At 38.7% G+C, this 22,035-nt stretch overlaps 1 protein-coding gene across 4 annotated transcripts in view; it reads left to right on the forward strand.

Moving 5' to 3' along the window:
• The window catches only part of LOC106050679 (repulsive guidance molecule A-like), an 81,769-nt gene that overhangs the window by 17,334 nt on the left and 42,400 nt on the right, over nucleotides 1-22,035 (forward strand). The window contains exon 1 of one of the 4 annotated variants that reach the window (XM_056041863.1): nucleotides 10,911-10,974. The exons of 1 other annotated variant lie outside the window; for it this stretch is intronic. In XM_056041863.1, coding sequence (XP_055897838.1) covers nucleotides 10,946-10,974 — 29 coding nt within the window. In that variant the 5' untranslated portion in view covers nucleotides 10,911-10,945. 2 more of the 4 variants (XM_013205720.2, XM_056042054.1) reach the window with 2 other exon arrangements.

A 22,035-nucleotide genomic window follows, 5' to 3' on the forward strand; every position in this document is an offset into this window, starting at 1 on the left:
GTTTTTCTTCACCTCCTCAGGCTTCCTTTTTAGTTCTCCTCCCCTATCCTTGTTTCTCTCTCTCTCTTTCTCCTTCTTTTTCTCTCTTTCTCCATTTTCCTCTATTGTCCCTCTCTCTTTCTCTCTCTCTCTTTCATCCCTCCCACCTCTCTCCCTCCCTCTCTCTCTCTCTTTCTCTCCCCCTCTTTCTCTTTCCCTTTCCATCTCTTTCCCGCTAACTTCCCCTTTCTCTCTCTCCTCCTTTCTCTCTCTCCTCCTTTCTCTCTCTCCTCCTTTCTCTCCCTCCTCCCTCTCTCCTCCTTTCTCTCTCTCTCCTCCTTTCTCTCTCTCCTCCTTTTTCTCTCTTTCCTCCTTTCTCTCTTCTCCATTCTCTCTCTCCTCCTTTCTCTCTCTCTCCTCCTTTCTCTCTGTATCTCCTCCTTTCTCTCTCTCCTCCTTTCTCTCTGTCTCTCCTCCTTTCTCTCTCTCCTCCTTTCTCTCTCTCCTCCTTTCTCTCTGTCTCTCCTCCTTTCTCTCTCTCCTCCTTTTTTCTCTCTCTCCTCCTTTCTCTCTCCTCCTTTCTCTCTCTCCTCCTTTCTCTCTCTCTCCTCCGTTCTCTCTCTCTCCTCCTTTCTCTCTCTCCTCCTTTCTCTCTCTCTCCTCCTTTCTCTCTCTCTCCTCCTTTCTCTCTCTCCTCCTTTCTCTCTTTCTCTCCACTCTAATTGTAAATGATTGGGAGGTGGGAAACGGGAGGGCAGGGGAAGATCACTCGACTTCGTGCTGTAGTATATTATTATTGTCCCTTGTGTTGGCTGGATTGGATTTATTGCCCCTGAAATACAGTGTGATAAGGCATGCAAGCGATCTGATTAAAAGGAAGGAAGAAGAGGGCCTCTTTCATATCCTCTCTCTCCCCTCTCTCTCTCTCTCTCTCTCCCTCTCTCTCTCATGTCCATATATCCCTGAATTTGTTTCACGAGTCTATGCGCCAATGTTTCATTCATTTTATTTCAGTTTCTCTTCAATTAAATTCGTGTCTTTATTTTCCCTCTTCAATACATCGTAGATCCCCTCAATATTGCACTGTATCTAGCAGTTCGGGTAGGGTGGGGGAGAGGTAGACCCATCGGGAGGAGGGAGGGGGTAAAATTAGAAAAAGAGGAGGGGATAGGCTGAATACAGATCTACTAGAAGAACCTTCCTCTGGAAAAAGTTTCATTTGATTTTACCTTCATCTTGAAATCAAATGATCAGGTTTGAATTATAACTGGAAGGGGCTAGATATTTTTTACCTTAGTTTTAGCTAGCGGGGCGGGTTGTACTGGGTAGATAGAAAGGGGGGGGGAGGCAGCAGCCTATGCAGGGCGGCAGCACCCTATGTTTAACTTGCTGGTTGTTTATGTCAACATTGGCGGATACACGGTTGGGGGGGGGGGAGGCTGGAGAGGGGGGGGGGGTGCTGGAATTTGAAGTGTTCTTAACACCTTCGCGGGGCGACACCTCCACAGCGACCTCAACCAAGCACCTGAGCCAATAACTTTTTTTCTCTCGAAGGAGTGGGGTGGGGCAAGTAGAGAGGTGGGGAAGGGTGGGGGAGAAGGAGGTGTGCCTAGGGCAACATGTGTGCCTCAAACAGTAGGGCACTGGCTTCAGTAACTGAAAACTAAAAGCATGTTGGTATCTCTGCCGTACGGCTTTCTTATATTAGGAAAAGTGCATGTCAGTGAGAAGAGAACTCTCAAACAATCCTCTTTTAAGGACATTTCCAAAGAGAATGCAGCCTAAGCAGTAGGAATAAGTCACGTGACTGTGCAATAGAGGACTAAATTGGTCAGTTGCACATGTTACTTTTTTTTTTTTAGTGTGTGGCGCAATAGACGGGGCGGGGGACAAGATTGTATTTTAAACCAAATGACCTTTTCTTTAAAAGTCCATAAATCTTTAGTCCACTTTGAAATACAGATATACGAGAAGCCACGCCCAGTTGAAGAGCATCTTAATCCCTGACTTAGTATCCAGCTCTGACCAGTTGAAGAGTGTCTTCCAGCCCTGGCTAGTTAGAAAATATCCTGATCCACGACACACCACCCCTATTTAAAGACTATAAATATTTGACACAATATGACCTCGGGGCTATTTTATTGACTGGATATAATGAATCTATACCTGTCCAGACAATCGCAACATAGACCAAATGTGTATGATTTATAAACTCTCCACTCTGTCACCAGGCCACATCAATGACCACATGTCCGTGATTTAGAAACATGTCTGTGATTTCAAAACTCTCCACTGTCACCAGACCACATCAATGACCACATGTCTGTGATTTCAAAACTCTCCACTGTCACCAGACCACATCAATGACCATATGTCTGTGATTTCAAAACTCTACACTGTCACCAGGCCACATCAATGACCATATGTCTGCGATTTCAAAACTCTACACTGTCACCAGGCCACATCAATGACCATATGTCTGCGATTTCAAAACTCTACACTGTCACCAGGCCACATCAATGACCATATGTCTGCGATTTCAAAACTCTACACTGTCACCAGGCCACATCAATGACCACATGTCCGTGATTTCAAAACTCTCCACTGTCACCACAGTATTACATAGTTTTGGTTATAGGTCTTTTTTTTTAAAGCATGTTACACCATTGCCTCTCCTCTTCTCTCCACTCTTTCTCTCTCTCTCTCTCTCTCTCTCTTGACTGTTTCCCTCTATATGTACAGTTTTATTCTCTCTCTCTCCCCCCCCCCCATCGATGCCCTCTAATTTGTTTGTTACCTCATCTAAGTAAAAACGCCTCTACCGACTGAGACTGTAAACACATTTAATGGTTAGAACACCTGTGAGAGATTGCTAGGCGTGTGAAGGAGGAGGGGGGGTGGCAATCAGTCAAACTGAGAGGATTGTAGCACCTGAGACACACCTGAGTATGGTACCTAATGGGTAGAGGTGTGGCTTAGGTGAGATATCTATCCCTGCTAGTCTGCTGCAAGCTCTAGTGTTTATATCAACGGTTGTACTGGAAGTAATGTCAATTTTGACATCTTTGTTTCAATGACATCTATACTTTGTATGCCATCTTTCCCTCTATGACATCTTTTACCTATGACATCTACATTACTAAAAAAAATATATGTGCTTTAGTTTCATCTGTTCAGCTATGACATCTACACCACTCATGGCATCTGTACAGATATGGCAATTACACTAACGATGTCATGTATGCTGTAATGACATCTGTGTTGTAGAAACTTACATTTTTGATGTCATCTATATCAACTAAACGTTTCCTGACATCTAATAAAGTTTTTCTTCGAGTCCGAAGATTAATACGGGATCCAGTATTTCCCGTACCTACGCAGCCCCAGCTGCGACCTACATATTTTGCCACACGAAGCGCAGGCATCTAAACTGATACGATAATCATACTATAGATATCCTCTTTTTAAGCGTGTATCTACTTAACCTAGACAAAACTACACTAGTCAATCTTAGACATACACTAGTCAAAGTTAAACACACAACACTAGTCCATCTTAGACATACACTAGTCAAAGTTAAACACACAACACTGGTCAATCTTAGACATACACTAGTCAAAGTTAAACACACAACACTAGTCCATCTTAGACATACACTAGTCAAATTTAAACACACAACACTAGTCCATCTTAGACATACACTAGTCAAAGTTAAACACACAACTCTAGTCCATCTTAGACATACACTAGTCAAAGTTAAACACACAGCACTAGCAAATCTTAGACATACTGCACCAGTAACTCTTAAACATACTGCACTTGTAAGTCTTAGACATACTGCACCAGTAAAAATCTATCTAGACAAATGTCGAACTCTAACAAGGGATTTACATTAGTGAATCTGTTATGAGTTATAGATGTCACAAGTCAAAAGGCTCCTTATTCCCTACTGCAGTTAGAACGTGGAAAGGGTTGCTTGCATCAGACAGGAAAACCAACGCCTTAGCAGAGTTGAAAGTCATTGATTGACACGTGTAACTAGATTGACACATGGATATATCGTAATTATCTTCTCTTTTGATTTCACGTCTGTAATTTATAAGATAAGAAGATAATATAGGATTTAAACAAATATGATTATAATTAGTCATTACTGGTCATTGGCTACTTCGAAATTTTCGAATCTAAGCTAAAGCGGATTTAGTTGCAAGGTCTAGGCTTGCAGTGCTCAGACTGTCCATCTCTGTGAAGCCATGTATGGCTGCCTGGTCATGCGGTATGCCCGCTGTCGTTTGGTTGTCTCGATGGTCCCGGGTTCATACCCTGCCCGCTGCCATTCCTCGTCGTCCTGAGGGAGGTCTGGACAAGGTTTGGACTAGGAAGTCGATTAACTTCAACTTTGAAGGAACATGTACACTTCCGACACACGGGCCACGGGCTGCGTCTTTGTTAAACAGGACTTTCAAACCTTGATGGACAGGACAGCACCACGTCAGTGGCCGGACATGCCCCGCGGGTCCTAGTTTGAGTCTCATTGGTCTAAGCAAATGACAGTGTTACCTCTTTTTGCATTCGACTGTTTTGTCGACAAATGTTACATTGTTGGCTCGAGATACACAAACAAAAAATTGTGTCAATAAGCTACATCGTTAGATCTAGATCTACAAACAAAAATTGTGCCAATAAGCTTCATCGTTAGATCTAGATATACAAATAAAAATTGTGCCAATAAGCTTCATCGTTAGATCTAGATATACAAATAAAAATTGTGCCAATAAGCTTCATCGTTAGATCTAGATATACAAATAAAAATTGTGTCAATAAGCTACATCGTTAGATCTAGATCTACAAATAAAAATTGTGTCAATAAGCTACAGCATTAGATCTAGATATACAAATAGCAAGGTTACAAAGACAGTTTGTGTGAAACACAAACTCAAAATCGGCCCCCGAAGTTGTCCACCTAGAGTCTTCACCAGGATTTGATCACGGGACTTCCAGTTCCAAGTGCTTTACCCCTCACACACGTCATTGTAATTTAGATTGTTGTCAAGTGTACAGCCTAATGAGGACGTGTGAAAACTGCGCGGTATAAAGTAGGTTTTTTTTTTCTTTTTTTTTTTTTAACTTACAATTGAAACGAAGTTTGTATTAAAATTCTTTTTAAAAACAACATTTGAATCAGTATTCTATTCCATGAGTTAGTTTATAAATGGAAGATCTATTTTATAATTATCCATTGATACCTTTTCAATCGTGACCTTAGATGCACTTTTTTATCTATGAATGAATTTTTTAATAAGACTTACTTCCCCTGAAGTTTTTAATTGAAAAGTTGTGTATTTTTTTTTGAAAAAATCTGCTTGCATTTATAATTTTAAAAATTAGATGGTTCACTTTAGGAAAAGATAAAAGTAGCCATTGCATTAGAACTTTGAAAGATCTAAAATATCATGTTTTCAGATTTTCATTTTCTCTTCTAGTTTCTGAGATCTAAACGGGACGGACGGACAGACAGGCCACACAAAACTAATAGCGTCTTTTCCCCTTTCGGGGGCCGCTAAAAATGTGTCAATAAGTTACAGTTTAGATCTAGATCTACAAATAAACAATGTGTCAATAAGTTACATTGTGAGATCTAAAAACTGTGCCCGTAAGTGACATCGTGGGATCAAGATCTACCAACAAAAAATTAGTCTATAATCTCATTGGATCGAGATCAACAGACTCTTTCTCTCACACACACACACACACTCACGCATACGCACACACACTTACTGAACATCCATTACAACCAATGACGACTTCCTGGACACAGGATTTCCTTCCCAAGTTTCTATCAAACTGATATACACGAGTTTCAAAATGGTTTCCTCTTGAATCTTCCTCACTCCATCAAAGAGCTCGTCACATTTCACCGAGATTTCAATTTGAAATTAAAACTTTTTTCAACTTTAGACAAAGTCACACTGATTCATCTCCACTTCACATCAAGTGCTTATCTACAAATGGGTAGGAAAAAAAATATAGGGCAAAAAAATTGTGGGAACCGGACAAAAAAAATGAATTCGAAAATATAGGACATCAATGTGTAATATTTTTTTTTTAAGGATTTTAGAAAAAAAAACACATTTTCAAACTACATTAATACCTAGATTTCTAAACAGCCTGGTTGCTGTATAATAGGAATCTAAGGCTCTTCGAACGCCTCTATAAGGGGCATACGCTGGCAAGAATATCTTACACAAAAGGCTGGTCTAGACAGTAAACTGTTTATAAAATGTTTCGGATGTTCCTTCAGAGTTGAAGATAATTTACTTCCTAGTCCAAACCTCCCGCAGGATGACAGGGGATGGGAGCAGGCAGGGTTTGAACCCGCGACCATCTTTAAGTCCGAACGACAGTCACAGTCCAGCTCACAAAACGCATGACCAGGCAGACAGGACAGTATAGAAGCACTACTTCACTACTTACCATTCGACAGCTCCGCTAGGACACTTATCCCGCATGCCCAAAGCCGATATTTTTTTGGCGAGCTGAAAGGAGGATGACTTAGATGACAGACCTAAACGTTAAAAAAAGAACCACTTCTGCGCCATTTTGCCCTCACTGGCATAGAGGAAAGCAGCTGACAGGAGCAGAAAGAGACGGTTGGAAAGCTCTCACGAAGGCTGCGGGTCCCACATTTGAGGCCCAAAGAAAAGCCCTTTTAGAAGACAAGCGAAGTAGACGTAAAGACAACGGCTTTGTCTTCATCCTGTGTGGGAAACTATGCAGGTCGCAACTAGGTATGCGTGGCTTTATGAAAAACACTGCACTCGTCTTAACTATTCAGAATCGTATATTTTGCTATCTATTCAAATATTGTATTATTTAGCCTCTTCCATATAAAAATCAGCCGCAAGGTATATATAGTCAAGTAATTAAACGCGACATAACTCGATTCAGCGGCCATCTTAGCAGTTCGCGAGGACCGTGGGCACGGCTGATAAGTGGTTAAGCGCTTGGTTTCCGAACCTGGAGGTCCTGGGTTCGAATCTCGTTGAAGACTGGGATTTTGAATTTCGGGATTTTTAGTTCGCCCCTGAGTCCACCAAACTCTAATGGGTACCTGACTCTAGTTGGGGAAAGTAAAGGCGGTTGGTCGTTGTGCTGGTCACATTACACCGTTGGCCAAAGATGTATTTGTGTTATATAAAAAGAGCACGCATTCTCCTACAATTCTATACCAAAACTAACGTTTTCTGGTAACAAATAAAAATGTAATTGAAGTTTGATCATAACTGTGTAGAATGTACACATGTGAAAAATTAACAATTCTGTCAGAACATGGAAAATAATTACGGAGATAAAGAGTTAAATACCTCGGAGCGATCGTCTCAGATGAAAGAACCAAAACCTGAACTACTGGCCAGAAGAACTCAGCAGCAATCAAAATAATTTGTACAGACAAAGGTTTAGTCCTCGACATTTTTGTCAGCTTTCTTCTTATCTTATCTTATATAATACAGACGTTGCTTCAAAAAAGAAGATGATTACGTCCTACGCGTCATGCATTTAGTCATGCATATTAACCAATGACTTAAATTCTGCCAAGTCACTGGTTTTCCTGGCTAGCTCAGGCAACCCATTCCATGCTCTAATAGCACTAGGGAAGAAGGAGTATTTGTACAAATTTGTCCTAGCATATGGGACGAGGAATGTGCCTTTATCTTTGTGTCTTTCAGAGTATTTTATTAAATTTTCTTTTTGTATTTGAAAATTATGGTTCAGTGTTTTATGTATGATTGCTACTTTACTTTTGAAGGCTTTCTAAATTTAGTGATTTTACTAAAGGTGTTACTCTAGTCAAATGTGAATTTTCGTTTGTTATGAATCTCACTGCTCTATTTTGTGTCTGTTCCAGTTTCTTAATGTTTTCTTGAGTTGAGGGGTCCCAAACAGAGGATGCATATTCTATTATTGGCCTAACCAAGGTTAAATAACATTTTAGTTTTATGTTCTTATTTGATTTATAGAAATTTCTTTTAATAAACCCTGATTCTTTGTTTGATTTTTTTTTTATAGTTTCATCAATATGGGGATTCCATGACAGTTTTTCATTTATTATAACACCTAGGTATTTTGCGTTTTTAGTCTGTGTTACTGGTTTGCCATGAATAAGATAAGTGGAAATAATTTGTTTGAGCTTTTTTGTTACTCTTCATAACTGATATTTTTCTGGATGGAAAGACATGCTCCAATTTGATTCCCATTTCTGTAATTCGTCTAATTCTCTTTGTAAAATTTCTGTATCTTGTGTTGTTTTTATTGTTCTATACATTATGCAATCGTCTGCTTGGCTTTTCTCTGGTCAAAATAGTTTATGAAACCGCTTATCAATACTTTCGTATTCTGTACACCGGTGAAATTTTTTAAAAAATTCTCCATAGACATGATGCAGCATAAGTTTTCTAGCGCAAGAATACTTGGATAAAAAGTCCCGGGTTCTCGGCGTAGACTGGGCTTTATAATTTCTAGATTTTAAGGGTGACCCTGAGCCCAATCAACTAATGTCAGGTACCCATTAGTTGGGGAAATTAAAGCGGTTGGTCGTTGTGCTTGCCACATGACACCCTCGTTAACCGTCGGCAATAGACAAATAATTTACTTAACTTTTTTTACATAACTATGCAGATGTTATCGATTATATACATTTTTAAAAATTTTATTGTGTAAAAAAAAAGGTCTATATGTTACTTCTTGGCAGATTTGGTACCAGTGACTAAAGACAGACATTTTAAACTGCTTGCTCTGGTATTTTAAATTCTAAATTTGCAACAACATGTGAAACGTTCAAACCACTTCCGGCCTACCCCGTTCAGAACTTAAAGCGCCCCCCTGTTGGTCACTCCCCCCTCCCATAGACAACTTACAGATGTGATATCCAGCATATCTCTGCCAGCTGCAATTCTCGCGAGTGCTCCCCCTCTCTCTCTCTCTCCCCCTGCGCCCTTTACACCCTTTTCAGCCCCCTCCACGACACGTAGTTTAATTAATGCAGTAGGAATATTCTCAGTAAGATCGGAGAACTACAGCATCATCACACCAAATGTCTAGGCCCCCCTCTCTCCCCGTTTCCGTTTGGAGGCAAAAACAGATACGGTACAAGCACATATCTCTTTTTTTTTTCTATTTCCATCTTTCACGTTCAATCTCTGTTAAATACACTTTCTCTGTTAAATCCACTTTCTCTGCTAGTTACACTTTCTCTGTTTAATCCACTTTCTCTGCTAGTTACACTTTCTCTGTTAAATACACTTTTTTTTTGTTTAATCCACTTTCTCTGTTAAATCCACTTTCTCTGTTATTTACATTTTTTCCTGTTTAATCCATTTTCTCTGTTAGTTACACTTTCTCTGTTTAATCCACTTTCTCTGTTATTTACATTTTTTCTGTTTAATCCACATTCTCTGTTAGTTACACTTTCTGTGTTTAATCCACTTTCTCTGTTAAATCCACTTTCTCTGTTATTTACATTTTTTCCTGTTTAATCCATTTTCTCTGTTAGTTACACTTTCTCTGTTTAATCCACTTTCTCTGTTTTTTTATTTTTTCTGTTTAATCCATTTTCTCTGTTAAATACACTTTCTCGTATACAATTTCATTATTAAATTCACTTTCTCCGTTAAATACACTTTTTTTTCTGTTAGTTACACTTTCTCTGTCAGTTACACTGTTAAATACACTCATTGTTGCTTGTTATATTTATAAATAAAGGCACATTCCTCGTCCCATATGCTAGGACAAATTTGTACAAATACTCCTTCTTCCCTAGTGCTATTAGAGCATGGAATGGGTTGCCTGAGCTAGCCAGGAAAACCAGTGACTTGGCAGAATTTAAGTCATCGGTTAATATGCATGACTAAATGCATGACGCGTAGGACGTAATCATCTTCTTTTTTGAAGTAACGTCTGTATTATAGAAGATAAGATAAGATATAGATTATTTTTCCATTGAAAATATGTGACAGTATGTTTCAATGCTCTCTCTCTCTCTCTCTCTCTATCTCCCCTCTCTCTCTCTCGTATTCTCTCACTCACCTTCTCCTTCACTTACACAGACACACGTCGTCACATTCTGTATTTTAACATAGATCTAGTTCTCTCTTCATAAGTTTTCGTGGTTTTCTCATACTCCTTACTCACCTTACTCACCAGACTTACAGCACACACAAACACACACACTCAAACTGTGTTCATCAAACTGCATCTTTTAATTTGTACACTGCATCATTGCATGGTTACGCCCCCCCCCCCTCTTTTTTTTAATTTTTCCCTTTTGCCCCACAAAAAAAAAAAAAAGTGGGTGCTAAAACTGGCAGCTCTGGCAAAAATCTGGGCAGCAGACGTTGTTTGAAAGGCAAAACCACCCAGCATTTTATAACAGGATAAAATCTACTCCTGGTTTTCCCGATCAACTTGCCTGATGAGATTTAAAATAATTAACATCAACAATCTTCCCTCCTACCAAATGTCCTCCTCACCCTGTTTTCAACTCTTATAAAAAAAACCTCAATTGATCACCGGCTAACAAATCACTCCGCGTCCTATCTGCGCACTAAGCCTCCTTACTTATTCACTGGATTAGTAATCTTCCTCATGCTATCTAGATCTACACTAATTCTTCAGTGCTGAACTTTTTCTCATTTGAACGCCACCTTCTTCAAGCACCCCCCCTTTCCCCTTTTATTTTTTTTTTCTCCACCCGTTTACCTCTTTTCCTTCCTTACCCCCCCCCCCCCGGGTGCCACCTTTACAGTTTGTCCAATGCCAATCGCTTCAAACGCGCCACCCCGCGCTTATCCTTTCGTTGTCTGCTACGCTTGAACTTTGACCCCTCTTCCAATTTCTTCAGTCTTGACTCTCACCGTGCGAGGATTCGCTCTTCACTCCCTAGACGCGGGTCTGTTTACAGTTTTTTTTTATGAAACGCACCGAATGTGACAAGTCCATGTAAGTTTCCGCTTCTGGAGCCAGTGTGTGTTTGTTTTGATTCGCCTTTTCACAATTTACCGAAACAAATATTTGAAAACATTTGTTTTTATGTGAGGCATTCTAGATCATAGATCTAGATCTAGACACTAATACAACAACGAACAGCGTTGGCTGTTTTGTGCTTAGCTAGATTGACAGAATCTCGATCTAGGTATCTAGATCTATAAATTAAATTATTTCGATCTAGATGTTCAATGTTGGTGTCCATCTTCAGATCAAAGATTTTGTCACCCCAGGTAAGTGATATAATCTAGATCTTGATCTCAATTCTATCAATAGGAACTCGACTCCATTTTCTTTTAATAAGGGCTATTGGAAATAAGGGCATAGGCCTACTCCATGGCATCTCTTAGTTTTTTTTTTTTTAAAATGTTTTTAACCGCACAAAGTTCAAGGTAAATGGTTAATTAAAAACATAAACGGGGTTTCAGATCAACACTCTGGACAACCGTGATGTTATTAATTATATGCGATTGTGGGCAGGAGTGAAATGTGTTCTCGCCTGGGAAAAAATTTCTGTGACTTGCATGATTTTTACATTGAAAGCAGTGTGGGGCATGTGGGCATTAAACTGAGAGTTGGATTGTGCCCCAAGAAGAAGAAACCTTTAAAACCACTTTTTTTTTTTTTAAGCAGTGTGATGTCTCAAATTTTGCCAAATGTGTTTCTCTGTTATGTATTCGACTCTTGACAAGAATGCATTGACGTATTTCCTTATAAAACTTTGGTTTCAGAAAAAAAAAATAGATCATTGCTTCCCATTGTATAGAACAGGGGTTCTCAACCTGTGGGTCGCGACCCCTTGAGGGGTCGATTGACGATTTGTCAGAGGTCGCCTAAGACCATCGAAAATATGGATTGTATTTAGTGTATTCTTCTATTGCTGTGTATGTTATGTCGCGGCAGAGTGGGGAATAGTAAAAAGGGGTCGCCGAGCTTTAAAGGTTGAGAACCACTGGTATAGAACAAAGAGACGATGTCAATGTCCAGTCTTTATTCATTTTCTTTTAAGGCTTTTGACACAACTCTGTAACCGTGATTTCCTCCTGTCCTTTTTTAGACCTTTATAGGGCAGATGATGTAAATGTAGTTTGTTCTGTGGCCAACGGCTAACGAGGGTGTCGTTTGGCCAGCACCACGACCAACCGCCTTTACTGTTCCCCAACTAATATCAGCTGCCCATTAGAGTTAGGTGGACTCGCGGGGCGCCCTAAAAACCCAGAAATTCATAATTCCTGTCGTCACCGGGATTCAAACTCGTGACCCCGCGGTTTAGAAGCCAAACGTTTTATCACTAAACTACCACACTCCCGATCGTGATTCAACAATGCTGTCATCGTGATCCAACAATGCTGTAATCGTGATCCAACAATGCTGTAATCGTGATCCAACAATGCTGTAATCGTGATCCAACAATGCTGTAATCGTGATCCAACAATGCAGTAATCGTGACCCAACAATGCTGTAATCGTGATCCAACAATGCTGTAATCCAACAATGCTGTAATCGTGATCCAACAATGCTGTAATCCAACAATGCTGTAATCGTGATCCAACAATGCTGTAATCGTGATCCAACAATGCAGTAATCGTGACCCAACAATGCTGTAATCGTGATCCAACAATGCTGTAATCCAACAATGCTGTAATCGTGATCCAACAATGCTGTAATCGTGATCCAACAATGCTGTAATCGTGATCCAACAATGCTGTAATCCAACAATGCTGTAATCGTGATCCAACAATGCTGTAATCCAACAATGCTGTAATCGTGACCCAACAATGCTGTAATCGTGACCCAACAATGCTGTAATCGTGACCCAACAATGCTGTAATCGTGACCCAACAATGCTGTAATCGTGACCCAACAATGCTGTAATCGTGACCCAACAATGCTGTAATCCAACAATGCTGTAATCGTGACCCAACAATGCTGTAATCGTGACCCAACAATGCTGTAATCCAACAATGCTGTAATCGTGATCCAACAATGCTGTAATCGTGATAAAACAATGCAGTAATCGTGATCCAACAATGCTGTAATCGTGATCCAACAATGCAGTAATCGTGATCCAACAATGCAGTAATCGTGATCCAACAATGCTGTAATCGTGATCCAACAATGCTGTAATCGTGATCCAACAATGCTGTAATCGTGATCCAACAATGCAGTAATCGTGATCCAACAATGCAGTAATCGTGATCCAACAATGCAGTAATCGTGATCCAAAAATGCTGTAATCGTGATCCAACAATGGAGTAATCGTGATCCAACAATGCAGTAATCGTGATCCAACAATGCAGTAATCGTGATCCAAAAATGCTGTAATCGTGATCCAAAAATGCTGTAATCGTGATCCAAAAATGCTGTAATCGTGATCCAAAAATGCTGTATCCTGCGTTTAGTTCAATACGTATATTAGACTCAACTTCTCTGAGAAAACGTTTTTCCGTGTAAGCAGTGGACTTAACAGTTATGGTATGGCATGAAACTAGGATCTATTTATAAAGTGAGTAAAGAAATGAATCAATATGGTCAAACGGAAGACTCCATGAAGAGTTGATATAATCTCTTTGTCGTTTGCCGACATAGTATTTTGTTTCCATTGATTATATTGTTATAACCTTGCTATGCACACCGCCATCCAAGATAGAGCAGAAGGTGCGCACTATAAGTACTTGGAAGGTTGTTGACAGTAGAAGATGAGAGAACGATTTCCGCCCAAGTCTAGAGCTGCTATCAAGATGCTGTATTCAAGGCAGTTGTCCTATGTGTTTGTCATGTCTCCATGTAAATAGACACCTATGTCTCGTTGAGTTGCCTCCCTTCAGTTATTCCACTATGTGAAATGTAAGTAAATTAAATGGTTGCTGTCTAGACATCCAGACACAATACGATACTTCCATTCTGTTACATGCAAGATTTTAACATTTTGTTGTCTTTCTTTTTCGGTTTTAGCGCCTTTGTGCGAACCTGTCAAACTGCTAATGATAATGTCACATTTTGTGACAGCTTATATATAATATTTGCGTATATTTTTTCAAAGCTTATTATCAACTCACTCTGTGTGTTTGTTAAAAGGTTTGTACACGTTATTTCTCTCGGATGAAGCTGAATCAAGAATCAAGAAAAAAAAGTTAACCAATTAATTAACTATTGTTAATTTTTTGTTTTTAGTATCTCAAACAAGGGAAGAAATTGTACTTGGTGTAAGCTGAACTAGGTCACCGCTTTAAAGTAAGTTTGTGACAACCAAAAGATAACTATACAATCTTCTATTTTCATTGGCAACACATTAGCCTTTACCATCATCTGCCCCATATATCCCAAGGTCTGAAAGGGAAACTTTACTAAGACCCAGCTCAGCTAAGTTTATAAAATTAACAATGAATGCCATTTTTTTTTTGTTGACTTGATTTTTTATCAATTAAAAATTAATTGACGCTGTTGTGTATGATCGGTACATATTGGATTGTGGACTTTCCATCTCTTTAAAAAAAATGATATTATAGGACTATCTATCTTTGGCGGCTATATAATTATATTAAGCTTATCACCACATTGTGTGTGTGAGTCTGTGCTTACGCCCTGTGTGTGTGTTCGTGCATGTAGGTTCAAGGGATGGGTAGGAAAGCGAATTGTCATTTATCAACCTCTGTGAAAAAAAAAATTTTTTTGAAAACTCGCCAGGCTTTGAAATTATTTTTTTTTATCATGTCTGGACATCGTTTGGGTTGACACTTCTGCGCGCTTTGAATTGATCTATTAGATCTAGATCTTGAGGTTTTAAAAAAAAAAAGCGCTTGTCTCCCTTGCGCAAGCATCAATCAATGCAAGCAGAAGGCGGGGAAAAGCTGTGACGTGTTTTTTTTTCGCGCTCAAATTTAAAGAAAATGAAATCACAGCCAATAGAATTAAAAGAAATAATTTACTAGCTGTAGACATATTGGGAACTACTTAAACCACACTTTAGGGACCTCTGGAATAGACCTACTTATTTGAGGACCACTATAATGCCCCCTCGTTTTGGGACCACTATAATGCGCCCTCGTTTGGGACCACTGTCATACGCTTACACTTTGAGGATCACCTTAATATGACTGCCTGGAAGAATGCATGGTTGTGTGGTTTGTGCAGTGGACTGTCGTTCAAGTGGTATCGATTGTCCAAGGGTTCATACCCTGCCCACGGCCATCCACCATCATCCTGCGGTAGTTCTGGGCTAAGATGAAATTATCTACAGATCCTAAAGAACATCCAAAACATGGATTTTTACAAACAAACATTAAGTAGGCATACTTTCTGTAGACCATTTGTCATATAACCTAAACTTTGAAGACCATTGTTACTGCGTATATTAGTAATATATTAGTAAAATAAATATTAAAGTAAATAAAATAATATTAGTAAAAAAAAAAGGGTATTTATTTTGTATTCTTTTAGTATCCACCTACGTGGTTCTATTTTTAGTATCACAATGGTATCCACCGATTATCTTCTCTTTGCTTTTCAACTTTTTATTTATTTTTTTTTTTGGCGTCTATAATGTATTATTGTAATATTGTATATCATATAACATAAACATAAAAAATGTATTATTAAATCAGCGCTTACTAAGGAATAGCATTTGAATAAAAGTCATTTAATCGCTGGTCATTTAAACCACTATTCGATTGTTTACAATGGGCCAAAAAATATTTCAAATCCAAAATAAAACTTGACAACTAATAATTCTATTTTAATTTAACATATATATATATATATATAGATATAGTTTTACTTTTATTATGAAAAATGAAAAGTTGGCGGCAAATGAGCTCCCAGACGTCTGCAAACTTGACACCATACTACAACTTCATCTCATAACGACTAGTGAAAAAAAAAAAAAAAAAAAGAGTAATTTTAAAAATACAGCTAAGCGGGATAATTACTAAAATCTCTTTTTTTTTTTTGTTTCAAGCAATGGAAAGACGTCATCTTAAAACAAATTTGGGTTTTTTAAATATAAATTAAAACAAGTAAAGTGCTAAACATATTTATTTGTTAGTTTTTGGTTGATTGGCTCTACTAAGTCGATTTTTTTAAAAATCGCTTCTTGATTTTAAAAGAAAGTTTTAATTCATAAGTTATACATCAAATTGAAACTTAATTCCCTTGGAAGTGATTGTAATGGAATCGTCCCGTAGAACAACCGATGGGTTGCACAGTTTACAAAACTCAAACTTCTTAAAATACTGTTTTTACAATTAATAAGGCTTGTCCTCGAGTCCTAAGATAATGAGGTGAGCTGCATTTCAAGCAGTCCCAGCTGCGACCTACATATTTTGCCACACTCAGAGCAGACATAATCGTTGAGCTCCGGTGGTCTATTAAGGCTCTCTGAATACTGTGGTTAATGTTTTAATTTGTTTAGTAATCTCAACTACACATGAATTTCAAATTGGACCTTGCTTAGACTTAGCATACAAGATTAGTGAAACACAAACTACGGCAAGCGTTCTATCTGGTCAACTGATATCCGGCACCTCGATACTCCTGTGGACCATGAATAATAAAACCGGCAAGTCACAGAGACTCCATTTGACTCGATTATATTTGGTTGCGATGAGGCCCTCAACTCATGTGTCAGTCATTTTTATAGCCATCGAGTCATATAAACCTGGCAATCACTGAACTAGATCTAGTATTTTAATATGGTCACTGAATGTTTGTTAGGCAAATCGAGTTTGGGTGCAGACTTTTAAGTACCTCATTAAACATTACACGAAAAAGGCAGTTATACTTTGTAAACCATGCGTCAGTCACGACGCAGAGCAACTCCCTGCATTGCGACTCCCAATCTTTTTTTCATACAGAGTCTTTTGTTAAGACCATTCTAACCTGCAGTACTACAAGGCTTGTGTTCGAGTCCCCGAAGATTGTGAAGTATTGCATTGTTTCACGTGGCTACACAGTCCTAGCTGTGATCTAGATATTGTGCAGAAACCAAACTCAGACAAATACTTGTTCGTGGTGGAGATAATACAAGAGATTGCATACAGTTGAATGGCCAAACATTAGAAGTTGACTCGGTTAAACGAGTTAAACAGTTGGTTAAACACTAAAAGATAAAAGCCTATTTGAGTTTAGAATTTGACGTATTGAGTAAACTTTGTAAAATCTGGAAGAGTAACATTAGCTTCCAAGTAAAATTAAAACTGTATTCTTCTTTAGTGGTCTCTACACTTCTATATGGTTGTGAAAGTTGGACACTGAACACTGAGGCTGAAAGAAGACTTCAAACCTTTGAGAGTAAATGCTACAGAAAACTGGCTGGGTATCAGATAGCAGGAAATGAAAACAAAAAGAATTTGTACTTTTACACGTCAAGGCTGGCTGGCGAAAAGGAGGGACCTCTCAATATTGCGAGGAGATGAAAGCTGAGCTGGTTCGACCCGCTGTCGAAAGTCATCCTGCAAGGTGCTTAGATGGAGCACGAAGAAGGAGCTGTCCAAAGAAAAGCTGGCTGGACAACGTAATAGAATGGACCGGCCACTCTCTTCATATTTTGCTTAGGACAGCTACTGAAACGGACAAGACACAACCATAACAAAAGAACTGAAATAAAAGGGCAATAACTAAAAAAAATAGAAGCCTGAGAGAATTCTTAATATAGAAAGACCTGTTTGTCGAAGACAAAATGCATTCGAAGTTTACGAATGTATGGACGCGCGGTGGTTGAATGGTAAAGCGCCAGGATTCTAAACCAAGAGGTCCGGGGTTCGAATCCTTATGAAGACTGGGATTTTTAATTTCGTGGTGTTTAGGGCGCCTTTGAGTCCACCCATCTCTAATGGGTACCTAACCAATAATTGAGGAAAAGTAAAGGTGGTTGGTCGTTGTGCTGCCCTTACGACACCCTCGTTGACCGTGTGCCACAGAAACAGATGACCTTTCATCATCTGTGTTGTTACCGGAAGTTGACCTGTAGCACCAAACTGCTCGTAGACAACTAAACCATAGGCGTTATGTATCTAATAAAACTTCGAATCACTTGAATAACTTCCTTTTGTGAACACACTAAATCACTAAATAATAACTGCATTTATAAGATAAAGAAAATCAAGTTGAAATGAGATAAAATAACTGTAGCAGACTTTAGTAATGATAATCTTTAACAAAAATCTAACTCACTACAATAACACCTTTCAGTCTCACGTTCTGGAGTCGTCTCCCCCCTAACTAAGACCAAATGACGACAATGACACCCATGTTTCATCATTCACAACCAATCGCTAACCTCTTCCCACCGTCAGTATATATAAACACATACACACACACACTCATTAACCATCTGCAAGGCATGAGAGAACTATACAAACCTATTTTAGGTCTTGAGAATATTTTGTAAATATATTTGGAGTATAAAACTATGTAGGCCCAAAGCAAAGTACCGGTATCTTGGAAAAGTAAAAAGATCTGTTGGTCCAAGACTTAATACTGTGGATCAGATTTTAGCATTAGTCAGTTTCTGCATTGTAAATAGTATTTCAAGACTTAATACTGTGGATCAGATTTTAGCATTAGTCAGTTTCTGCATTGTAAATTGTATTTCGGTAACTCCCATGTCCCAAAGCTGCTACAACTCATGCACCTAGTTCAACCTGCACTTTGTTTACACTATTGGTTAATATCTTAATGAAGGTCGAACTCCTTTTAGGCATCGACAAATACAAATAGTTGTTTAAGAAATTAACCATCGGTGTTATGGGACTAGATATAATCGACTTGGCGTGTTCCATCAGGATCGATACTTCGCACTTAAAAGCTGAAGGATTCTCTGTATCGTTTTCGTTGATGCGGATCGATTTCGCTTGCACTGGATAAGCGGATATCTCTGAGCCGTGCTTCGTCGCTGTTTTGTTATTGGAGATGTTTACAGACTGGATTTCAAAGTGTGGCCAAAAGGCGGATTAATGACGTAGTAAGAATATTATGACGTCACATGTTGGGGATCATTCTTGGTTAATCTTTTGACATTTTGAGTATTTTGTTTAGGTTTTTAAAATTTAGTTTTGTGTTGTTGTTTTTTTAATAAGTAAAGCTAATGGATACAATGCTGTCTAGCGATAGTGGGGATTAAGTCCCATGATTAAGACACGATCTACATAATCTACATTCTATAATCAATAAAATACTGCAACATAGGAAAAGAAGAGAAACCAATATGAAGAAATGTGAGGGCGATATAAGATAACCTTAGTGTTCCACGAGGCCTGAATAGGTGTTCCACGAACTGCTTGAATAATTCAACTAGTAAATCACCACATGAGTTAATCTCTTAAAATATGCAAGTGTTCCGCTAAATACTCAGAATGTGCACAGTGTTTTCTTTTATGTAATTCTCTCCATCTAAGCAACCCAACTCTTTGGGCCTCGATTTAGCGACATTACACACTAGTGCTAGAGACATTTCAGCTGACTAGTGCCAGTGTCATTTGAGCTGTGATTAGTTCCAGTAACATTTTAACTAACTAGTGTCAGTGACATTTTAACTGTGATTAGTTCCAGTGACACTTTAACTTCGGTTAGTGCCAGTGACCTCTGAACTGACTAGTGTCAGTGATATTTTAACTGTGATTAGTGCCAGTGACATTTGAACTGTGACTAGTGTCAGCGACATTTAAAGTGGGGTAAGTTCCAGGGACATTTGAACTGTGACTAGCGTCAGTGACATCTTAACTGTGATTAGTGACAGTGACATTTCAACTGTGACTAGTGTAAGTGTCATTCGATGGACTTAGTACTATTAACTTTACTGGACAGGCTATAACAAGTGTTAGTGACATTATTTGATCAGACACATATTATAATAAGCCAACACCCTCTCTATCTTTCTCTCTCTCTCTTTCTCTCTCTCTCTTACTCTCTCTTTTTCTCTTTCTCCCTCTATCTTTCTTTCTCTCTCTCTTTCTCTCTTTCTTTCTCTCTCTCTTTCTTTCTCTCTCTCTTTCTCTCTCTCTTTCTTTCTCTCTCTCTTTCTTTCTCTCTTTCTCTCTCTTACTCTCTCTTTCTTTCTCTCTCTCTTTCTTTCTCTCTCTCTTTCTTTATTTCTCTCTCTTTCTTTCTCTCTCTCTTTCTCTCTTACTCTCTCTTTCTTTCTCTCTCTCTCTCTTTCTTTCTTTCTTTCTCTCTCTCTCTCTCTTACTCTCTATCTCTCTCTTTCTTTCTCTCTCTCTCTTTCTTTTTCTCTCTTTCTCTTTCTGTCTCTCTCTTTCTCTCTCTCTTACTCTTTCTTTCTCTCTCTCTTTCTCTCTCTTCATTCGTAAACACAACCATGTTCATTGTAGATGAACTAATACCTCAGTGTTGATGGACAAAACGCTTTCAATTATCAATCAGCTACTTCTGAAACGTATTACGTATATTGGGGCTAATAATGTCCACTAGTTTCGGCTGAAATTCTATAACCGCTACTCAGAACCAAAGAAAAATGGATGGAAACGAAGAGGGGTATTGGGTGGAGAGCTCTGGCCATGCTCCCATTGTATCGATTGGGCAGTGCTTTATGTATGCACTGGGACCCAGGAGTAGGAGGGAGAGGGTCAGTTTGTCCGGAGGATAGGCGTTTGCTGGAAAATTGGAGGGAGAAAATGAAAATAAAGAAGGAGGGATGAGGAACGGTAGCCATTCGTGTGTGATGTGGAGTGTAGCCATCCATTTGTGATGCGGAGTGTGGCTACCCATGTGTAAATGAAGTGTAGCCATCCATGTGTGATGAGGAGTGTATCCATCTATGTATGTTGGACGACGGTCTTGTCGTTCATTGACATCTCGGGTAACTTTTAGATTGAGTTCATTTCATGTCGGAAAAATTACAGGACTAGGAACTCGTCTCTTTCGTTGCGGTGTAATTGTCTGTACAGATTACAGACATCCCCGTCTTTCTATTAACCAGATTAAGATTAAACAAATACAACGTCCAGTAGTCAATAGTTTATCATTACAATTCCTCTATTCAGCTTGCAAATTCATCGGCAAAACCTGGAACCTTGAAATGGTTCTCGAATACGACTCTATTACGATTTTCCTAGAAATTTGACTATTTATGTATATCTTCGGGAAAAGAATTACCAGCTACACTGGAAAAATATATAATAATAATGCAATCTTATCTTATCTTATATAATGCAGACGTTACTTCAAAAAAGAAGATGATTACATCCTACGCGTCATGCATTTAGTCATGCAAATTAACCAATGACTTAAATTCTGCCAAGTCACTGGTTTTCCTGGCTAGCTCAGGCAACCCATTCCATGCTCTAATAGCACTAGGGAAGAAGGAGTATTTGTACAAATTTGTCCTAGCATATGGGACGAGGAATGTGCCTTTATCTTTGTGTCTTTCAGAGTATTTTATTAAATTTTGTTTTTGTATTTGAAGATAATGGTTCAGTGTTTTATGTATAGTTACTACTTTACTTCTGAGTCTTCTGTCCTGAAGGCTTTCTAAATTTAGTGATTTTACTACAGCTGTTACTCTGGTTAAGTGTGAATATTCGTTTGTTATGAATCTCACTGCTCTATTTTGTGTCTGTTCCAGTTTCTTAATGTTATCATGGGTTGAGGGGTCCCAAACGGAGGATGCATATTCTATTATTGGCCTAACCAAGGTTAAATAACATTTTAGTTTTATGTTCTTATTTGATTTATAGAAATTTCTTTTAATAAATCCTAATGCTTTGTTTGATTTTTTTATAGTATCATCTCATAATTAAATTTGGCTAGAAAATCTTTATCTTGAACGTCAGCTGATATTCCCAGGAATTAAAGAATGAAATAAATAGATGTTCAGGAACATTTTGCACACTGTCTAAGTCTAAGTCTAGATCTGTAGGCATGTCACTAAACCAAACTCTAGAATATTGTCTTTTAATCCTATTACTACCTTTTAAATCCTCGCCCAATCAGATGTGTTTTTTCGGGGCGGCAACAGTGGCAGGGAATTGGTTTGTCACCTTCAACTGTGTCTTTTATTTC

Source organism: Biomphalaria glabrata, chromosome 1 (assembly GCF_947242115.1).
Source record: "Biomphalaria glabrata chromosome 1, xgBioGlab47.1, whole genome shotgun sequence".
NCBI classification, from domain to species: domain Eukaryota; kingdom Metazoa; phylum Mollusca; class Gastropoda; family Planorbidae; genus Biomphalaria; species Biomphalaria glabrata.